Raw genomic sequence first — 16,924 nt, forward strand, 5'->3', positions numbered from 1 at the left:
AGCGGGTATATGCTTCGAGAACTTCAATATGAATAGAAGGCTCGCCACTTTGGATTGCAGTCTTTCTGCTGTTTGTAGCTGGTGACTGAAATCCGTCCTAAGGTATCTACTGAATTTGTAGACGATTAATTGCAATGGCTTAAGACTTTGGTGTTAGTAAGAATCGCATGGGCAATGATCAGTATGCGTACTCAAGACCAACTTACTTAGCATTGACAGAACGGGCTTTCATCTATGATGTTTACGCATGATCCCCCATGCGACGACTGGCGAAATTGTTTGCAAGTGGATCTGATGATTTAAGGTTGTTTTTGGGGTTAGAAGTTTGGTTTGTTATGATCCACGCTGGCCTAGAGATATTTTCCCGAATAATTGGTATTTACGAAGGCTTCGTATGGGTTAGTGTGGGGTCCCCTCGCTTTCGCCGAGAAGTGTGTCGGTGACAGTGAGATTGGTTCCATTAAAAGGGCTGAGGTATGACTCGAGTAGCGTATTGCCGTACGGACCCTGGATGGCCTCCGCATCCGCATCCGTATTGCTCGCAAAAGCCCGAAGAAACTGCTTGTTCCCAGATTTCTCTAGACTCATCCAGAGATCCCGAAAAATTGCTTGCAAGTCACTGCAGGTGATGTCAATGACGGAGGCTCTTCCGAATAGCCTCGGGAGAACCGGACGCAAAACAGGGCAGTCTCGGGTGGTCCATCGGGGTCGGAAGACTCGCACCTTCCCGCGTAAAGGCCGTCGTACTTGTCCGCGTATCTGGTGACGGCAGGGATCGCCAAGGCGCTAAACCATCAAAAGGCAGGGTCTCACAGCCATCACCCCTTCCGCTTCCGTCACCTCGTCAGGCACCTAATTAAAGTTTTCCTACTTCCACGGCGGCCGCATCAAAAGAATCTCCTTTCCCGTCCTCGCCGACTTCACTTCATCGACCTACGCGACTCCTAGTACCTATCGATTGAGCGTCATCCATCGCTGCATTGCAGTCACGAATGACACGGCGTTGACGATTGCTGCTGACGCATTGCATTGATACACGCCACCCACAGCCTCCGTCCGACGTCGCCCGCAATGGCCGATCCACCCGCCGCCAACGACGGCATCGTCGGCCGCGTCCGGGGCGCCTCGCTTTCCATCATGAACGCCAACCCCCAGCTCGGAATGTGGCAGGCCGCTGGAACTGCCATCGCACAGGCACCGAACCTCACGGAATTGCGCGACGAAAACTCTGGCGGTGACAACATCGCTTTCAATTCCCAGGGTCACTCAGCCCGTTTCGCGAGACAAGAGCGCGACGGCGAGCTTGCCCTTGTGAGGTCATCGACAAGGAACGGGTCCATCGCCACCGAGGGACAGCCTGCATTCCGGAGTGTCTTCAAGGATAGTGACAAGCCCGATGAGAGACACGAGGGAGAACCCGACGAAGCGAGAGTTCTCATGGGGGACGACCAAGCTAACGGCAGCCCCGACCCAAGGCAGCAATTTCAAAGACGCCAAAGTCTGTATGAGAAGCACATGGCCAAGGAGAAGGCTCCATGGCAAACGACCGTCGTCAATGGCTTGAAGGCTTTTTGGAAGTTTTTCCTGACACCATCGGGCTTCATCATCACCATCTACTGCTTGAACATCGTGGTACGTTCTCACGTCATCTTCTCATCGATGCAGCCGGCTAACTCACTCACAGGCTTGGGGCGTACGTTTCACTCACACAACCCAATCTCATCGCAACTCACTCACAACTCACAGGCTATGCTCTTCTTCCTCCTCATCAACGCTGCTCCCGCCATGAATTACCCTTCCGCCGACGACAATAATTCACCCCGCAAAAAGTGGTTAGAGATCGACAGTCAGATCCTCAACGCTCTCTTCTGCGTCACGGGTTTCGGTCTCGCGCCATGGCGTTTTCGAGACTTGTATTGGTTCATCCGTGCGACGAATTTCAAGGATCGCGAAGCCATGCGGAGGCTAGCTGCGCAAAACAAAGGCTGGTTTCGACCACCAGCGTGGACTTTCGAGGACGAAAAGGGCCGCACGCCGACGTTCACAAATCAGACAGCACCACCAACAGCACTTTGGAAGCTTGGTTTTACGATCTGGATGATGGTGCTCAACACGCTGCTGCAAGCTGTGCTATGCTACTTTATGTGGGGTTACAACCGCATCGACCGCCCTGTGAGTGTTTCCCAGTCGATTTGGCAAGCTCAACCGCAATGTGTCTGAGCTTTCTCCACAAGTGCTAAGTAAACTGATCACCGTCACAGTCATGGGCCACCGGCACTTTCATCGGACTTGGCTGCGGTGTCGCTATGATGGCTGGCGTTATGTCATGGTGGGAAGGCCGAAAGGTGAAGAAAATCGAAGGCCCGCAGGTCGAGGTTGTCGAGGAAGTATGATGCACCTATCACACCACGAACGGATATTGTCGTCAGAGGTCATGATTATTCGACATAGAGCATTGTTTAACGCAAAGGCTTGGCGTTTGGAGTTTGCTGAGAATGCATGCTACAAGAGCAGAAACGGGCTCCGGAACGGGCGCCGAGAATTGTTCTAGATTACTAATTATGTTCATCGGAACAGTAATAATGAGCTTCTTACTACCACTATCGCACATGATGTACATTGTGTCTCAAAGGCTCATCCGCTTTCTGTTTCCCTACGTTCAGTATTGATGTGCTGCATATTAGGTGAAGCGTTGTGAGGCCTGATGTGGAAGCTGTGCTTTACAAGCCCGCCTAGGAACACCGCCAATGCAAATGAAAACATGCGTTACGTTACACGCTGCGAAGGGCAGACACCTAGTACGTCAGGAAAGCGACATGTCTCAGTGCATGAGCTGATGTGTTCCACCTTCAAGGCCGATTTTGTCTTGGCTCACGCCAATTGACCAACGGCCAAGGGAGGCTGAGTTAGAAAAATCTGAGAAGTCTTGGTTGTCGACACTACGCATGTGGTGCACCGTATGTCAGGAATGTGGAACGTAAACGGTGATCAAAGGGATGGACCCTCAGCCTCGATGCTTACAAAAAGGTCGAAACACCCGACAAAATTCAAACTTGATGGGTGGCCATCGCTCGAGACCGCGTCGCCATCTGCCATTTGTCAGTCGACACCTATGATCGTGCGAACACACCATCGAAAGATGCAGCTTCCCCGCTGGGCCAGACTCCCAGCCGGTTGGAGAAGATTGGCAATCGTCAATATGGTGTTGATGTCGGTAGCACTGGTCATCATGATCAGCATCTCACTCGCGGCATTTCTCGTAACCGGAGACTTCAAACAAACCTGGATATTCCAGACGACGAAATGCTTGGACATTTCGACGCCCAACACTCTGGTTCATCTGCTTCTCAACGCTCTCTCAACGATCGTACTCGCTTCCTCGAATTTCTTGATGCAAATCTGTAATGCGCCGTCACGACAGGAAATCGACAAAACCCATGCAAAACAGGACTGGCTAGACATCGGTATCCCATCGTGGCGGAATGCATTTCGACTTTCTTGGTTCAAATTTGTAGCCTGGTCGATATTGTTCTTAACATCGATTCCGATCCACATGATTTTCAACAGTTCCGTTATTCTCCTCGATAATAGGATGGGAGACTATCGGATGACAATTGCAACTCAGGGCTACTTTGAAGGGGCTGCGTATATCCCCCCTGGGGCCAGTCTCGTCAATAGTCCACCACTTACAACATATTTCAATAACTCTGATCAGTATCAACCCCCAGGTCTAGGAAACTCTTCTCTGATACCGGACATTCAACCTCATACAGACAATCAATCCATAACTCATGCCCAGTATCTTGCATCGACGGCGACCAATGCTCAAGGGTGGAAAATGATGGACGTTTCAGCATGCCTTGGAATGTATACCGAGAAGAGTTGCTACGGTTTGCGAGACTATCGCGATGTGGTTATAATTGTCGAAGGCCCCGGATGGGACGACCCGCACCTCTGGAATTCATCCGAAGCCCCCCATCAGATCTCGCAAACAGCTACTTCAGAGAAAAACCCGGTATTCATCTCAACACAATGTCGTATGTTCGGCGAGCTGCAGGATTTCACGCCATACTGCAGAAGCGACTGCAATTCTATAATTCCGAACATGAGTCCGGCGGAGAACAACTGGCTTTTCAACATTAGCAATTGGTCTCAACTAGGAGAACTGAATTGGTTTCGTTGGAAGGCGTCGCTTTACCCGGGTGGCGAAAACCTTCTGGGCTTTGTTTCCGAGCATGGTCTCGAACATTACAATTGGAAACTCGGAAAATCGACTTTCAAAATTTCACACTGCATGGCAGAGCCCAGAATTTCTGATTGTTCATTTGCCGTATCTAAACCGTTATTCCTGGTTTTGATCGTGTCAATCGGTTTGAAGCTCATTGTGTGTGCTATCGTCATCTGGACCCTCGGACCTGAAGAATCGCTTGTGACACCGGGTGATGTCATCGCATCGTTCTTATCCAGCCCAAACAACAACAAATGCGTACGCGGGCCTATGACACAAATGCAAATTCGGACAAACCGCCGCAAAGTTGGCCATCAAAGCTTGTCCAATTAACTGATATTACCCGAACGCCGGATTTTGAAAAGGCATTTGCGATCCATTGCTATTCCAAGATCAGCATGGGCTGTGACCTATTTCATCATAGTACTTGGCGGGTTTGTGTCATTCCTGGCTTTTATCTACTCAGTAGCCTCTTGGGCCCCATTGTGAGTCAACCCTTCTCAGTCTTGATATGCGTATTTACTCACGTCTGAAGACAATTATTCAAGTCAGAAGCTGGTGAACGTAGCAGTATTCTAGGGGGAGTGCCTAGCGGCGCCCCCTCCATCTCTTCGCTTATCGTAGTCAACACACCACAACTATATCTCTCCTTCTTCTATCTTTTGTACAACTCATTACTCACTCGGCTTGAAATGAGCCGAGAATGGGCTTTATTTTCCTCTAACTTCCGACCTTTGCGAGTAACAAAACCAAAGTAAGCCATACTGCCCAAAAGCACCGATGCCGATATTTACATGAATATCGTGCTAACTCCGCGGACAAGAGGACAACAGATTGGAACATATCGGCTTCAGTTACCTTAAAAGTATAGCTTAACCTTAATTTCCCTTAGTACCTTGATGCATTGGCTACTCTCAAATGCTCTCTTCATCGTTGTATATCGAGGAGGTGAGCACACCCGACCACCGAGGTACCGAAGGCTCTATTGACAATCTATTCATCTGAAAGATTATTACCAGGCTTCAAATGGCTACTGGAACGACCCGGTCAGCCTTCCTCCAGATGTCACTTTGATCATGGGAACTGCACCTCTTCCGCTTCTGCTGATCATCATCGTTGGATCTGCCATGAGCTTATTTGCGAGATTGAGGGCTCAAACCTTCCTTCCAGGACACATGCCGATTGCTGGATCAAATTCATTGGCAATAGAAGCCGCGTGTGAGGTCTCGCCATTGGCAAAGGTGCCGGGATTCTCCCGTGAAGATCAGGGAGACATGAAAGAAATGGAACTCTTGGAGTTCGACTTTGGGTCCAATGTACCAGATGAAGATGACGGCTTGGTCATGTCTGACTCCAGGGAGAACATGGCCTTTCGACTCTTGAAATGGGGCGAACTTCGCATGCCTGACGAGTGGCATAGCCAGGCAGCTGTGGAGAACGATGATCTTACGCCGGAGGATATCAGTCATCTTGGATTTGGGACAATTCTCGACGATCCGAAATCCCCAACCGAAGGGCGATATTACATGTAATATGTTGCAGCGGACATTGATGAACTCTTGATTTTCACATTGAATCAGCTATGAGCTTTCCGCTCGTCATATTTTGTGTTGTGGAGGCGGGGTGATTGAAGGCAATAGACTTTGGCAAAGACTCTTAGCCCGGTGTTAACGTCATCTTTCATGTTGAACTGGAAGGTGATGAAAATGTTGCTTGCCTTTTCTGGTGCGTTACATTTGGAATGGGTAGTTCATTGATGTTTTCTAGCAATTATATACGCATCTCGAGTTGGGACTGATACATATGCAGTTCTATGACCAACGACGCAGATAAAACGCACTGTTCCAACGGACCCCAAAGCCCAGAGCACAGCAGAATGGACTTGAAAAGATACACCATGTGCCGTTTATTCGAGATATGCAGATTTGATCCCGATACTGTTAGCTATGAACCGTCCGTGGCATTGTGATGTCGTTTGCTAGTGGGTATAGTGGAGTGGTCCGGAGCGGCGGGATGTGAAGTATGGGAGTGAGTGTCAGGTTCCTTGAGAGGGTGTATTGCAACATACGGCCGGTTGGGCTGCTTGGATTAGGATGAACTGCCAACACGGACAAAACCGACTGCCTCAAAGGAATGGGTGCGAATAATGAGTGCATTCAGCAAATGCCTTGGGGGAAAACACCATTAAGCCGCCGGGTTAATCGAATTCTCAACACCGGGTGTATCATGTGCATCTGGTGCTTCCCGACAGTCCGGCACCTGTTCAAGAGGAACCCGTGGACGGCAATGTCGCGAAGTGACGTCTTGGAGGATCGACCCGTACGCCAAGTCCTGATGCCAAGATCATACGCGGTTCCACCTGCTGAAACGAAACTCATATTGACTTGGAGCATCGCCTCATTCCGGACAAACATGAATCGTGCTTGCCGTGTTTTCAGTATCAAGAATTGAGAAGCGCGGGGACAGTTGGCTCATGGAACTTTCCTCGCCAGTCTGGAATTTGATACTGCGATACTCCAAAGCGGACATTCGCGGCCTTGGGAAAAATCTGGTCTTCGCCAAGGAAACTCACAGCCTGACATCCCGCACCCGCCGGCCGAGCAGACGGCGATGTTCGCGTCGCATCGCGTATTCCTCGTCGTCGGAACGCGCGATAATTGGACCCTGATTCTCGGCGCGGCAGCCCCAGCCGAAACCAAGGCCCCAAACCATAAACAACGCCGCTTTCTTCAGACGATGGCGACGCCTCCAGTCCTAAGCTGGCCATCTGACAATACTGTCGACGCTGCTGCGATGTGTTGTCTGATCCGAACTTTCCGTGACAAATTATGCACAACCGATTGCGACCACGAGGGCAGATACACTACCTGATGGTGCCCGTTTAGGGGAGGAGGTTATGTTTATCGTTAAAGGACTGGACGAAGGACTCTTGCCGTCGCGAACTTTGTGCGAGCTGCCGCCCGAGAGCGGTCCAGTCGGGTGCGTCTCCTTGTTACGAGGCGCTTCGGCCGCTGATCGACGCTGCCGATATGCCAACGCAGCTACATGAACTCACCGCTCGGCCCCTGCCAGACAAGATATTTGGCAGCGGCAACCTTGACATGCACCCGTTCTCGGGAAGGGAGAATCACGCCGTTTGCTCCTCCAAGATTAAAGTGTTGCCGCAGCACGCACCCGTCGCACTACAGCCGGACCATCGACGGAGCAGGTCGAGCCGGGAGGGGGTTCTGGGGTACGGGCAGAGTGCGAACTGGGTTGGGTTTATTTTAGAGTTTATCCTCCGATCTTGGCCTTGAGTGCTGTCGATCCGGAGTGATCCGTGGACTGGGTTGTGTCGATGCGCCCACCCGGCGGAGATATGGGAGGGCCGTCTGGTCCGTGGATTCACTGATTATATCGCGGGAGCCAAAAAGCCAAGCCTGCAAATCGAGCCTCAGCCGCCAAGACCCCGAATCGAACTCTTTGTTGGAAGACGACTGCCGCGCCCCGTTAGACTAGAAGATGAGGGTTTTCATGCTGGAAGAGTATGATCGTGAACATGATCGTTGGTGATCCGAGCAAGCCGACAAGGCAGACTGATAGCACAATTCTCTCTTGAATTCACCAATAGGCTTAGAAGCTTGCGAGTTAAGTGAGGCTTTCCAGCAGGCCAAGGCGAAGAAGTCTCCCGCCGGCAACCACACGCTCCAGTGATGTCACGGAACTCGCCTGCCTCTCCGACTGGGGAATGGTGCCGCTCTCTTCAAACGCGAACAAAATTCCAGATACGATCTTGTTGCGCTTTTGCGACAAAACAACCCCGTTCTTCAAGCTTATTCTTCCATCCCGCCTTTCAACAGGGGCTACTGCAAGCTGCACGCGTCGGGTATCGACGAACCTCACATCCACCAAACATGCTCAATAAAATCGCACGTGTCGCAGGTTGCTGGCCAATTACAGATAGCGCCTTGGCAGGGAAAATAAATCTCTACGACGCGCGCGCGGGGTTGAGGCTGTAAAGACGCATACTTTTCCCCCTAGAGCCTTTGCCCCGTGGTAGCGGTAGGGTTAAGCTTCATCACTGCCGCCGTCTCAAATGCGAAACCGAATAAGGTGGTCCAATCAGGTTTGCGAGATCTGATGTCTTGTTTACCCAAACCGGCCAGCTGCGGGCTAGGGTGAAAATCATTGGACGAGGCCAAGATCGTGGGCAAGCTTCGAGTTCGGGGACCAGAGAGGACGCGTATCTTGAATTTGGCGAGAATTATGCCAAGATCGTGAGCGAGTGATATAAATTGGACTGATTGCTCCATCATCACTTCCTCCATTGCCACCCACCATCAATTCAAGAACACTTCTCTCAGTAAACATTATCAACGCTACACAGATAGATCTCCTCAAGGACATCAACAAGTAGGTGCACCATCACTCAACCAAGAATCCTATGCTAACAGTCACGCAGTGAAGTTCACCCTTCTCTTCTGGTTCTTCCTCCTTGGAGCTGCCAGCGTATACGCGAGCACTTGCACTGCCTCGCCTCAAGGAAACCTCGATCGCCGCTTTGATCAAAGTTTCGCGCGCCAGGCACAGCGAGAGTGTCGTTCTGCCGGTGGTAGCCCGAAGGGCAGCAACAACCGGCCTGCTTGCGATTTCAGAGGCGATCCCCCGAGGAACTTCAACAATAGGAGGTTTCAAGTCACGGTGTCAGACAATGGGCGCAACAGGAACGTGAACGCGAGATGGTCCTGTAGACGCTGATGGCGGGGCTCACACGTTGATGATGAGGAACAATGATGACGACGACGGAGTAAAGGGGATGTAAGCGCACACAGCCACGGAAATGAGATTGGCAATAAGGAGTCTGGAGCAGAGGGCATCGACGATCGTTGGAGTTAGCGAGAGACAGAAGTTGTCGCACTTTGGCTGGCATTGAAAAGCACGAAGAAGTTGTGTCACAATGGAGCGTGTAGGGGGCATTGGAATAAGTTGATGCATGTTGAGGCTGTGGGTATGGTTGTGGATGTGGATGGTTGTGGATGGGGAAGGATGTGGATGTGGATGAGGAAAAAGGTTGTTAAGGATGGCGTGAGAGAGACAATTGTTCTACCACTCGAATCAATACAAATGTTTCATTTAGACTACAATCGATGTCACTTAGATTGGGACGTGAAGATGCGGATAAGATTTCAGATGTACATAACAAAAATTACGTGATGCAACGAGGACCACAACCCTGTTCTCGCCCGCTGAGAAATCCGTACGACGGCGCCGACGTCGAAATACGATAATGTTGAGTTCATTCAGTCGGTCATGAAAGAGCGGTCTCAGATCATCTATCGTGAAGAGATGTAGTTGCAGTTACACCAATCGCGGGCGAGACCGGCTTGGCAAACAAGCGTTCTGCCGCTAATTCAGCCGCCTACGCGAGAACGACAGGGGTCGCATTTCCCTAATTCAGCATCCCGGTGGACAGTTGGCGCAGTGTAAGCGACATATCTCAAGCAAACATGCCAACTCAGCGGCGAAGCACCAACAAGTCGGTTGAAAATTCATGTTTGCATCACAGTCGCATCATGTCTTTTCTTCTCCCTTTGCGCTAATTCTCCAGGGTTCCCAGCTGTTGAATCGACTAGCGCGGGCCGCTAAAAGTGGCCCGTGCCATCGCCACCAAACGTCACTAAGCTTCCTCCGACTTCAAATCCCCGCCACCGTCCTCTTCCAAATCAATAACCTCAACATCTCATTTCACATCACCAAAGGCAGAGCAGTCGTTCACGATGAGCTTCTCACAATTATCCCTGGCTGCGGCCTACGTAGCCTCAACCTACGGCACCTATATCGCCCTCTCCCCTCCAAACCCGCGACCCGCCGACGCCCCTCCAACGACCGACCAAAAGGGCCAACCAATCCGCGACTCAATGCACATGTGGAAGTTCACCCACAACCACTTCGCCAAGTTCATGATCATCCCCTTTGCCCTCCTTTCTTCTCACGCTGCGTCCCTCGCCTACAAATACCCCAACGTGCCGCCAGCCCTGCTCGGTCACGGCGCGCAGAACCTCAACAAAGACCTCATCACATGGTCCCCCTCCACGGCCATCCCGCTTGCGCTGCTCTTCTTCGTTGGTGTCCCACTGCGTCTCATCCCGTACCGCCACCTCGGCAAGAATTTTACGTTCGCGCTGACCAAGCCGAGCGGGCTGCGGACCACGGGGATTTATGCGTACATGCAGCACCCCAGTTACACTGCCGTTGTAGTGCTTGTGCTGTGCAACATTGCCCTGCTTGCGAGATTGGATGGAGTGCTTGGATGCTGGATCCGGCCGGACATGGTGAGGACCTTGACGGGGGTTGAGATTGCGGGCCTGGCTATTGGGGGTTGCTTGTTTTTGACTGGGGTTGGAACGAGAGTCGTGGAGGAGGAGGCCATGTTGAAGGAGGAGTTTAAGGAGGATTGGGTGCAGTGGCATGCGAAGACGGCGAGGTTTATTCCCTGGGTCATTTGAGGTCGAGTCGAAATCATATGACATGAATTACTAGACAATGAAATCTACTTGCTACCACTAGTACACTACACTAGTTCAATGGGCCCCCTCCTCGAATGTAGTCTTGTCCGGCGGCGGCGTCGGAAGAGATGAAGTGGGAACAGGAGCAGTAGCAAGAGACCTAGCATCGTCATCTTTCGAGCTTCGGTCGCGCAAAGCCGCAGCACAATCCTCAATCTTGTTGAATTGATTTTTTCCGTCTGCGTTCATGTATTTCATAGCTTCGTCCGCTATCTCGCGTTTCTTACCTGAGTCATCCAGGGCGATGTCGAACGGCTTCGGATCCGAATCCGATTGCGCTACCCACGAGTCGTTCTTCTTCACCAAATCAACCCATCCGTCGCCAACGTTGAACCGCCAATACTTCTTGATACCGCTTTGAGGAGCAAAATTGTTGATCAGCGATCGAAATAGAACGTTGGTGATCTCCGTGTTGGTGGTCAGGGCTGACAGAGCGTCCAGGAACGCGGCCTTGATTTTCAAGAGGTCCCAGTTGAGTCCTATGGTAGGAATCGCTTTTGCTTCGGCTGCGCCTGTGCCAATGCTCAAGAAACAGCTAGTCGTGCGTGCAGGCCCGAAGGTAGTCATAACCTCATTCCATGCCCTGTCAACTACTAGTTAGCACTTTGGTCTATTGACGGCAGGCAGGTTAGAACCTCCGACTTACCATCCCAGCGGGTTGTTGGCCTGCAGTCCACCGTCCACGAGAGTGTATTCTCCAACAGTTACATGTTTGAAGTACAAGGGCGCCGCGGCTGTAGCTCGAGCTGCTTCCCATAATTTAATGGTGGGCAATTCGTTTTTCTCGACTGGGTTCACATCGGACCGCAACAAGACAGGGGCGGTGCTGTTGGCGTTCTGCTTCCGGGTAGCTGTGACGAACCTGTCTCTAGACGTTAGCTGAATCCCCAAGGTCGGTATTTTCTTCTTCTTACACTTTGCATTTCGCCTTATCGTCGTCTTTCAGCAAAACCTGCTCCGGATCCGCTGGCTTGCCTTCCTGATCTTGCATATATGTCCGCATCGCTGTCTTGATGGAATTCTCCAATTCATCAGACGCCCATTTCTCACCTTTGGAAATTTCGTTGAATGTCTCTCGTACCCATGACAACCCCGACAATAAGTACCCAACACCGGGGATATCGTTCAGAAACTTGTTGTCCAATATGCCGCGCGGGAAAACCTTGTCCATGAAGTTCTTGTACTCCTTGATGCAATCACTAACTTTCATTTCCATCCGGCCGAGCATGATGGCAATGAGCCTGTGGAACAGTGTCTGAGCCTTCAGTTCACTAGGGACCTCATTGAATGACTTACCCTCCAGTACTGGTACCGCAAATCATGTCAAATACATCACAGGGCTTGATGTTCTTTGCGTCATAGTCCTCGCCGTGCGCCCTGATCATTATCTTGTTCAGGATGTGGAGTGCAGCGAGGCCTCTAACGCCCCCACCATCTATGAGGTGATCAGAACAATTCACTCTTGCAGCCAAATGTGATGAATAATCTGACATACCTATGACGAGAACACGTAGTTGATGCGTTTCACTCGTATCGATACGTGAAGCGTTGAATACAATATCGGGAAGACGACGTTGTTCCATGCCAGGATACAGTACCTCGTTCATTTCCATGATGGCGTGCTGGAAGTTTTTCGTGCGCGACACCACATTTTCGAAGTTTACGGGGGTGTGGTCCGCTAACAAAGGGTTCAAAATCTTGAAAGTCGTGATTGAGACACAGGATTACTTACTAGGATTCCCAAGTTCAATGGCCAGATAGCCTTCCTCGGCATAAATAGCCCACTCGGGGTATTGAGCACAAATTTGTACCGCAAGAACGTTCCCCTCCTATTTCAACATTAGTTTGCCATCCCATTAGAGATTTCGCATCTAATCGGCTTACCTCAAGAGCTCCAAATATCTTTTCTCCTGTTTCAAACTCTCGGCCGGCTCTCTGCAATATTTAGTTCCATTCATGATTCTTCCTATGGGACTTTTGATGACGCATGGGCTGATGAGTAGGAAGAGCATGTGGACATACCTCTTCAGGGACCGATTGTGCTTGAACGTTGAGATGGCTCTCCCACGTGAGCTTGATACCGTCCTTGATTCTTGGGGTTTCTGCTTGTTCGTCTGCCATGATGGCGATCTCGAACCATGTCCAGGTCCCAGCTTCCTTGTCAAGGCAATTCCCTTGATCGCTAGACTTGGTGTGAAGCTGAATTCGATTGATTCGCTTGATGGTATCGGCACCCAATCGCTGAAGGAGAACGTATGAATTAGACTACCTCCAATGTGAATTATGGGAGGGACATATCTCACCGGACTTCGGAACCAGACTTTTGATTTCACCTCAGCGTCAACGGCCGCGATTTCTGCTTCACTATCGGAGTGAATGACATAATCCCCGTTTTCAGCTGTGGCAGCATCCGTCAGGGGAAAGGCAGGGTACTTCTTCCACTTTTGATCATGATTGCCTTCCATAATATAGAAGAGACTTCCGGAGATGCACTGCAGCGGAGCCCTTTAAGATTGTCGAGGACGAAAATTGCCATCATCATGGAGGGCGACAGGCCCAGATGTTATAAGTTACATACGTTTTATGGTGCGATGGATCTGACCAATTCGCGTCTGTTGATATTCTTTTCTGCGCGAGCAGATTGTGAATGTGATTCAGCCAGCCATGTCGCAAACTCTTGACTAACAGCAGTAAGGCGGCAGTTGCTTGTGGTGCCTCATCATACGGTTCTGGATCAAAATTGCCGTTCCCATACTTGTGGAGATTTATCCGAGACATGGCTGCGGTCTGGAACTAGCCTTGGTTGATACGCAAAATAAGAATAACTGGCTAGGAATAGTACCCGGGACTAGAATTCCTTTGAGGAAGTGCCGACGGGCCATGGACTAAGGGTCTTGGATCCATATACCGTTGGAGAGGAATGGTATGTACCACTCATCTGCCGTCTGCTTGACAAGCGCGTGTCTCCTGCAGTGGCCAAAACAAAAAGCATCGGTCGTATATTTGAAGCCTGACATGAAATCACATGCTGGTGTCACAAGAGATTTTGATCTAGTCTCCCATGCTGCGGGCGTGCGCCTCGTCACTCCCGCATCAGGCGGTGCATCAACCATCACCCGCTGTCAAGGGCTCGCGGTATATCCTTTTAAGCCCCGCCCCCCACTCCTCTATTGAACCAAAAGACAACAATACAATTTCTGCATCCACCGTCGAGTTCACAGTGAGGATGAAAAGAGTAAAGCTCTGGTATCCTTTTACAAAAGTCGAGTGCCATATTTGGCGTCAATTACAACCAAGTTGGTTACAGAGTTTACTATTAATGTTTCTATTCCTTCCGCGTATCCCAATCCGTTGTACTGGCTTTTGGAACAATAGCCTCTTCACTATCATTAGTTGGTGGAACCTCGTTTCGTGCTTCAGACCCTTCACGGGTGTCAACTGCCGTGATCGTAGTTCTTCGTCCCGTGTGCCGGCCGGATAAGTTCTGCATGGGGAACGATGAAGCCGTCATCCTCACATTCCCATTCTTGCCGCTGCTTCCGAGAACATATCTTGTCTTTGAAGCTAAGGAGCCCAATAGCGATGGGAAATGCTTCCTGAGGAAGACTTTGAAGGCAGAGGTGCACCCGCAGAAGATGGCGAGATAAATCTCCAGTGAGTACCAGATAAGTGACTCAGCGAATTGCTGGTAGATTTCTTTCGTCGATGCCAGTTTTCGCACGTAATAGAACCGCGTGCAGGCAGCTTTGGATCGTCAGCAGGATGAAAGAAAAGGGCAAAGGAAGATGGTTTGCTTGAGACATACCTGCAACGGAAACTATCCCAAGGGCAAATACGGCAGAAACCGCGATTTTCTGTCGCTGTGGTCGCAACTTTCAGTAACTTAACACAACTCAAAGGTAGAAAGTCTCTTACTATGGGCAGCTGCAACGACCACACCATGGGTAAGGGGCACAGCCACAAGCACAGGTCTGTCACGACAACAATAGCTCCGGTCGCGTCCCAGAACTTTTGTTGCGTAGCCGCCGTCATGCAGTGTTCTCCGAATATCTTAAAGTTTCCTTCAAATGTCCAGAATATGGCAGGCGGGCTGCACTCGAAGATGGAAATGCCGGCGTGGGCAATCCCCGTCGCGATGACGACCGCCATCAATCCAAAGACTACCCATCGCATTCGTGGTCGGTGATCGAGACGTAGGTAAAACAGCAGCAGGGCTATCTTTACTAGCATCAAAGCAAAGGCGTAGAAGACTCGGGAGATCCAGAAGGACTATGCCATGTTAGAGTCTTGAATGGTTTGGCATACGATAACGCGAGGGACATGGGCGGGAAAACACGAACCAGTAACATGGGCTTCCAACTTTCTGGTGGAATGTCGGCAACTAAACACCAAGTCAGTTATGCTCGGGCATCCGCAGGACATCCCTTCTCCTACTAATGAGTCCGAGGCCATTGGAGACAGAAATAATGATGCATATTGACATGATGATTGTCGCGATCTGCGAGACGGTGTCAAGATAGTGTTCCTCGAATGAAGATCATAGTGCCTACGGTGCCAGCAACCATGACGACTATCACGATACATCAGCTATCGAACTTGGCTATGAAGGCACGTACTCGGCACACACTATCATCTGGGCCTCCCGACTTGGTGATGCCGTATCTGGAGTAAAGTCTGATCCCAATGACGAAGACAATGAAGATGATAAAGGAAGCATTGAATCCGATACAAGCCCTTTGAGTCATGTTGAATGCTGGCATGGGCGTACTCCTCGCCAGCTGACGACCGTGTGGGCTTTCATCCATGGTCGCGGCTTGACTGTGGATTAACGAACCTGCGATCGATGGAGCCAAGACATTGGTTGAACTCAAGAAAGAGCGAACCCCAGAAAACTCTGGGGTCCATGTTTTTATATATCCCATCTTGCTATTCGGACGAATACAGGTTTTCTCTTTCCGATGTCCCCGAACTGCCCAGGCGGGCGTGCTTCAGGATCATGAATCAAATGGTTACAGTGCTTACCTAGAAGAGAGCTGACAGCCGGCAGATTGTATGTACCCCTGCAGATCAGCAGAGAGGTAGGCATCTTTCGCCTATGAAGAGTGAAGATGCGAGTCATTCCAGCGGGTATTGGCTGATAAACGTGGTGGCTTGGGTCACTTGCATCATCTGGACTGAAGGCTCTCGTCTATCTGACCATGACATGGGGGACTCGTCCAATATAACGGATTCTCCTGAGATCCGACTTCTTTGTCTAAGAACAGAGCCGTTGGAAGCGCACCTTTCAATCACGAGTCTATCATATCCTCAGTCATGTGGTGATTTCGACCATTTCTTCAGCCCGCCGGCTCAACACCCTCGGTATCTTCAAAAACAGGATACGATCAATCAATCGTCGCACAGACCGACTCTTGGCGCCCAGGGTCAGCTCCTGTCGATACGACCCTACACGGGCAAAACAATATGGCATCTGTCCGCAGCGGGGCCTCTCCCGCGCGCCTGTCGCATTCCGGCCAGAAGGTTTTCCGTCACGAGTGATCTCCCGTAATCATATCAAGTGGAGGTGAGCTCGGGGTAATACTGCTGCATAGAGATTTCTTATCGAGCCTGTCTTCTGTGCATATTTGCATTGCATCCCGGGCGTCGGGTACGTGCAGCCAAACCCTAACAGTTCGTAGGGATGAACTGAGATATACTTCGATGTTAAATCACGTCAGACTGTACACGGATCAACACCCCCACTGACCGAAGCCGCTTTTCCCGCTGCGGTCCGCAAATAAGCAAGGTTTGGCTACTATGACTCTGTACATCACCTCACAACCGTGCTCGATCGCTAGGTTGTGATTGTGTACAGCCAAGTTCAAGGGCGGCTTCTGCATGCGTGTCGTAGGCTTGTAGACCCGTCTGCTTCATAATCATGATCGAGTTTGGCGAATGCCAATTTATGAAGATCTCGGGGAATTGGTCCGTGGAAATGGTGGACCGAGATCTTGAGTAGCCGTAGGGAACAAGGGCTCTCCACAAACTACTTAACTACTTGCTACAATGCAGTCATATTTCTTGGATGAGTTTGCGGCGCGCAAGACTCAAACCCCGGAATCTCCAGCGGAAATATCAGAAATATTTTTAGAAAAGAACTAAAGTTACACTT

General features: G+C 50.5%; 3 protein-coding genes across 3 annotated transcripts; 2 read left to right on the top strand and 1 right to left on the bottom strand.

Moving 5' to 3' along the window:
* Window positions 1-1,071: 1,071 nt before the first annotated feature.
* Window positions 1,072-2,393, top strand: COL26b_011264 (uncharacterized protein; the record flags this gene model as incomplete). The annotated part of the gene is made up of 4 exons (XM_053183936.1): window positions 1,072-1,632; window positions 1,685-1,693; window positions 1,747-2,172; window positions 2,262-2,393. The coding sequence occupies 4 exons, from the start codon at window positions 1,072-1,074 to the stop codon at window positions 2,391-2,393; spliced, it is 1,128 nt and encodes a 375-aa protein (XP_053032139.1).
* A 7,732-nt stretch (window positions 2,394-10,125) lies between these two features.
* Window positions 10,126-10,713, top strand: COL26b_011265 (uncharacterized protein; the record flags this gene model as incomplete). The annotated part of the gene is made up of 1 exon (XM_053183937.1): window positions 10,126-10,713. The coding sequence occupies one exon, from the start codon at window positions 10,126-10,128 to the stop codon at window positions 10,711-10,713; it is 588 nt and encodes a 195-aa protein (XP_053032140.1).
* Window positions 10,714-10,788: 75 nt separating this feature from the next.
* On the bottom strand, window positions 10,789-12,894 carry COL26b_011266 (uncharacterized protein; the record flags this gene model as incomplete). Its single annotated transcript, XM_053183938.1, has 8 exons — window positions 10,789-11,356; window positions 11,420-11,635; window positions 11,688-12,014; window positions 12,070-12,208; window positions 12,269-12,451; window positions 12,506-12,602; window positions 12,658-12,708; window positions 12,796-12,894. 8 exons carry the CDS (start codon window positions 12,892-12,894, stop codon window positions 10,789-10,791), a joined length of 1,680 nt encoding a protein of 559 aa, XP_053032141.1.
* Between the last annotated feature and the right edge of the window lie 4,030 nt (window positions 12,895-16,924).

The sequence above is a fragment of the Colletotrichum chrysophilum genome, assembly GCF_026319265.1.
Source record: "Colletotrichum chrysophilum strain AFK26 chromosome Unknown scaffold_134, whole genome shotgun sequence".
Classification (NCBI taxonomy): domain Eukaryota; kingdom Fungi; phylum Ascomycota; class Sordariomycetes; order Glomerellales; family Glomerellaceae; genus Colletotrichum; species Colletotrichum chrysophilum.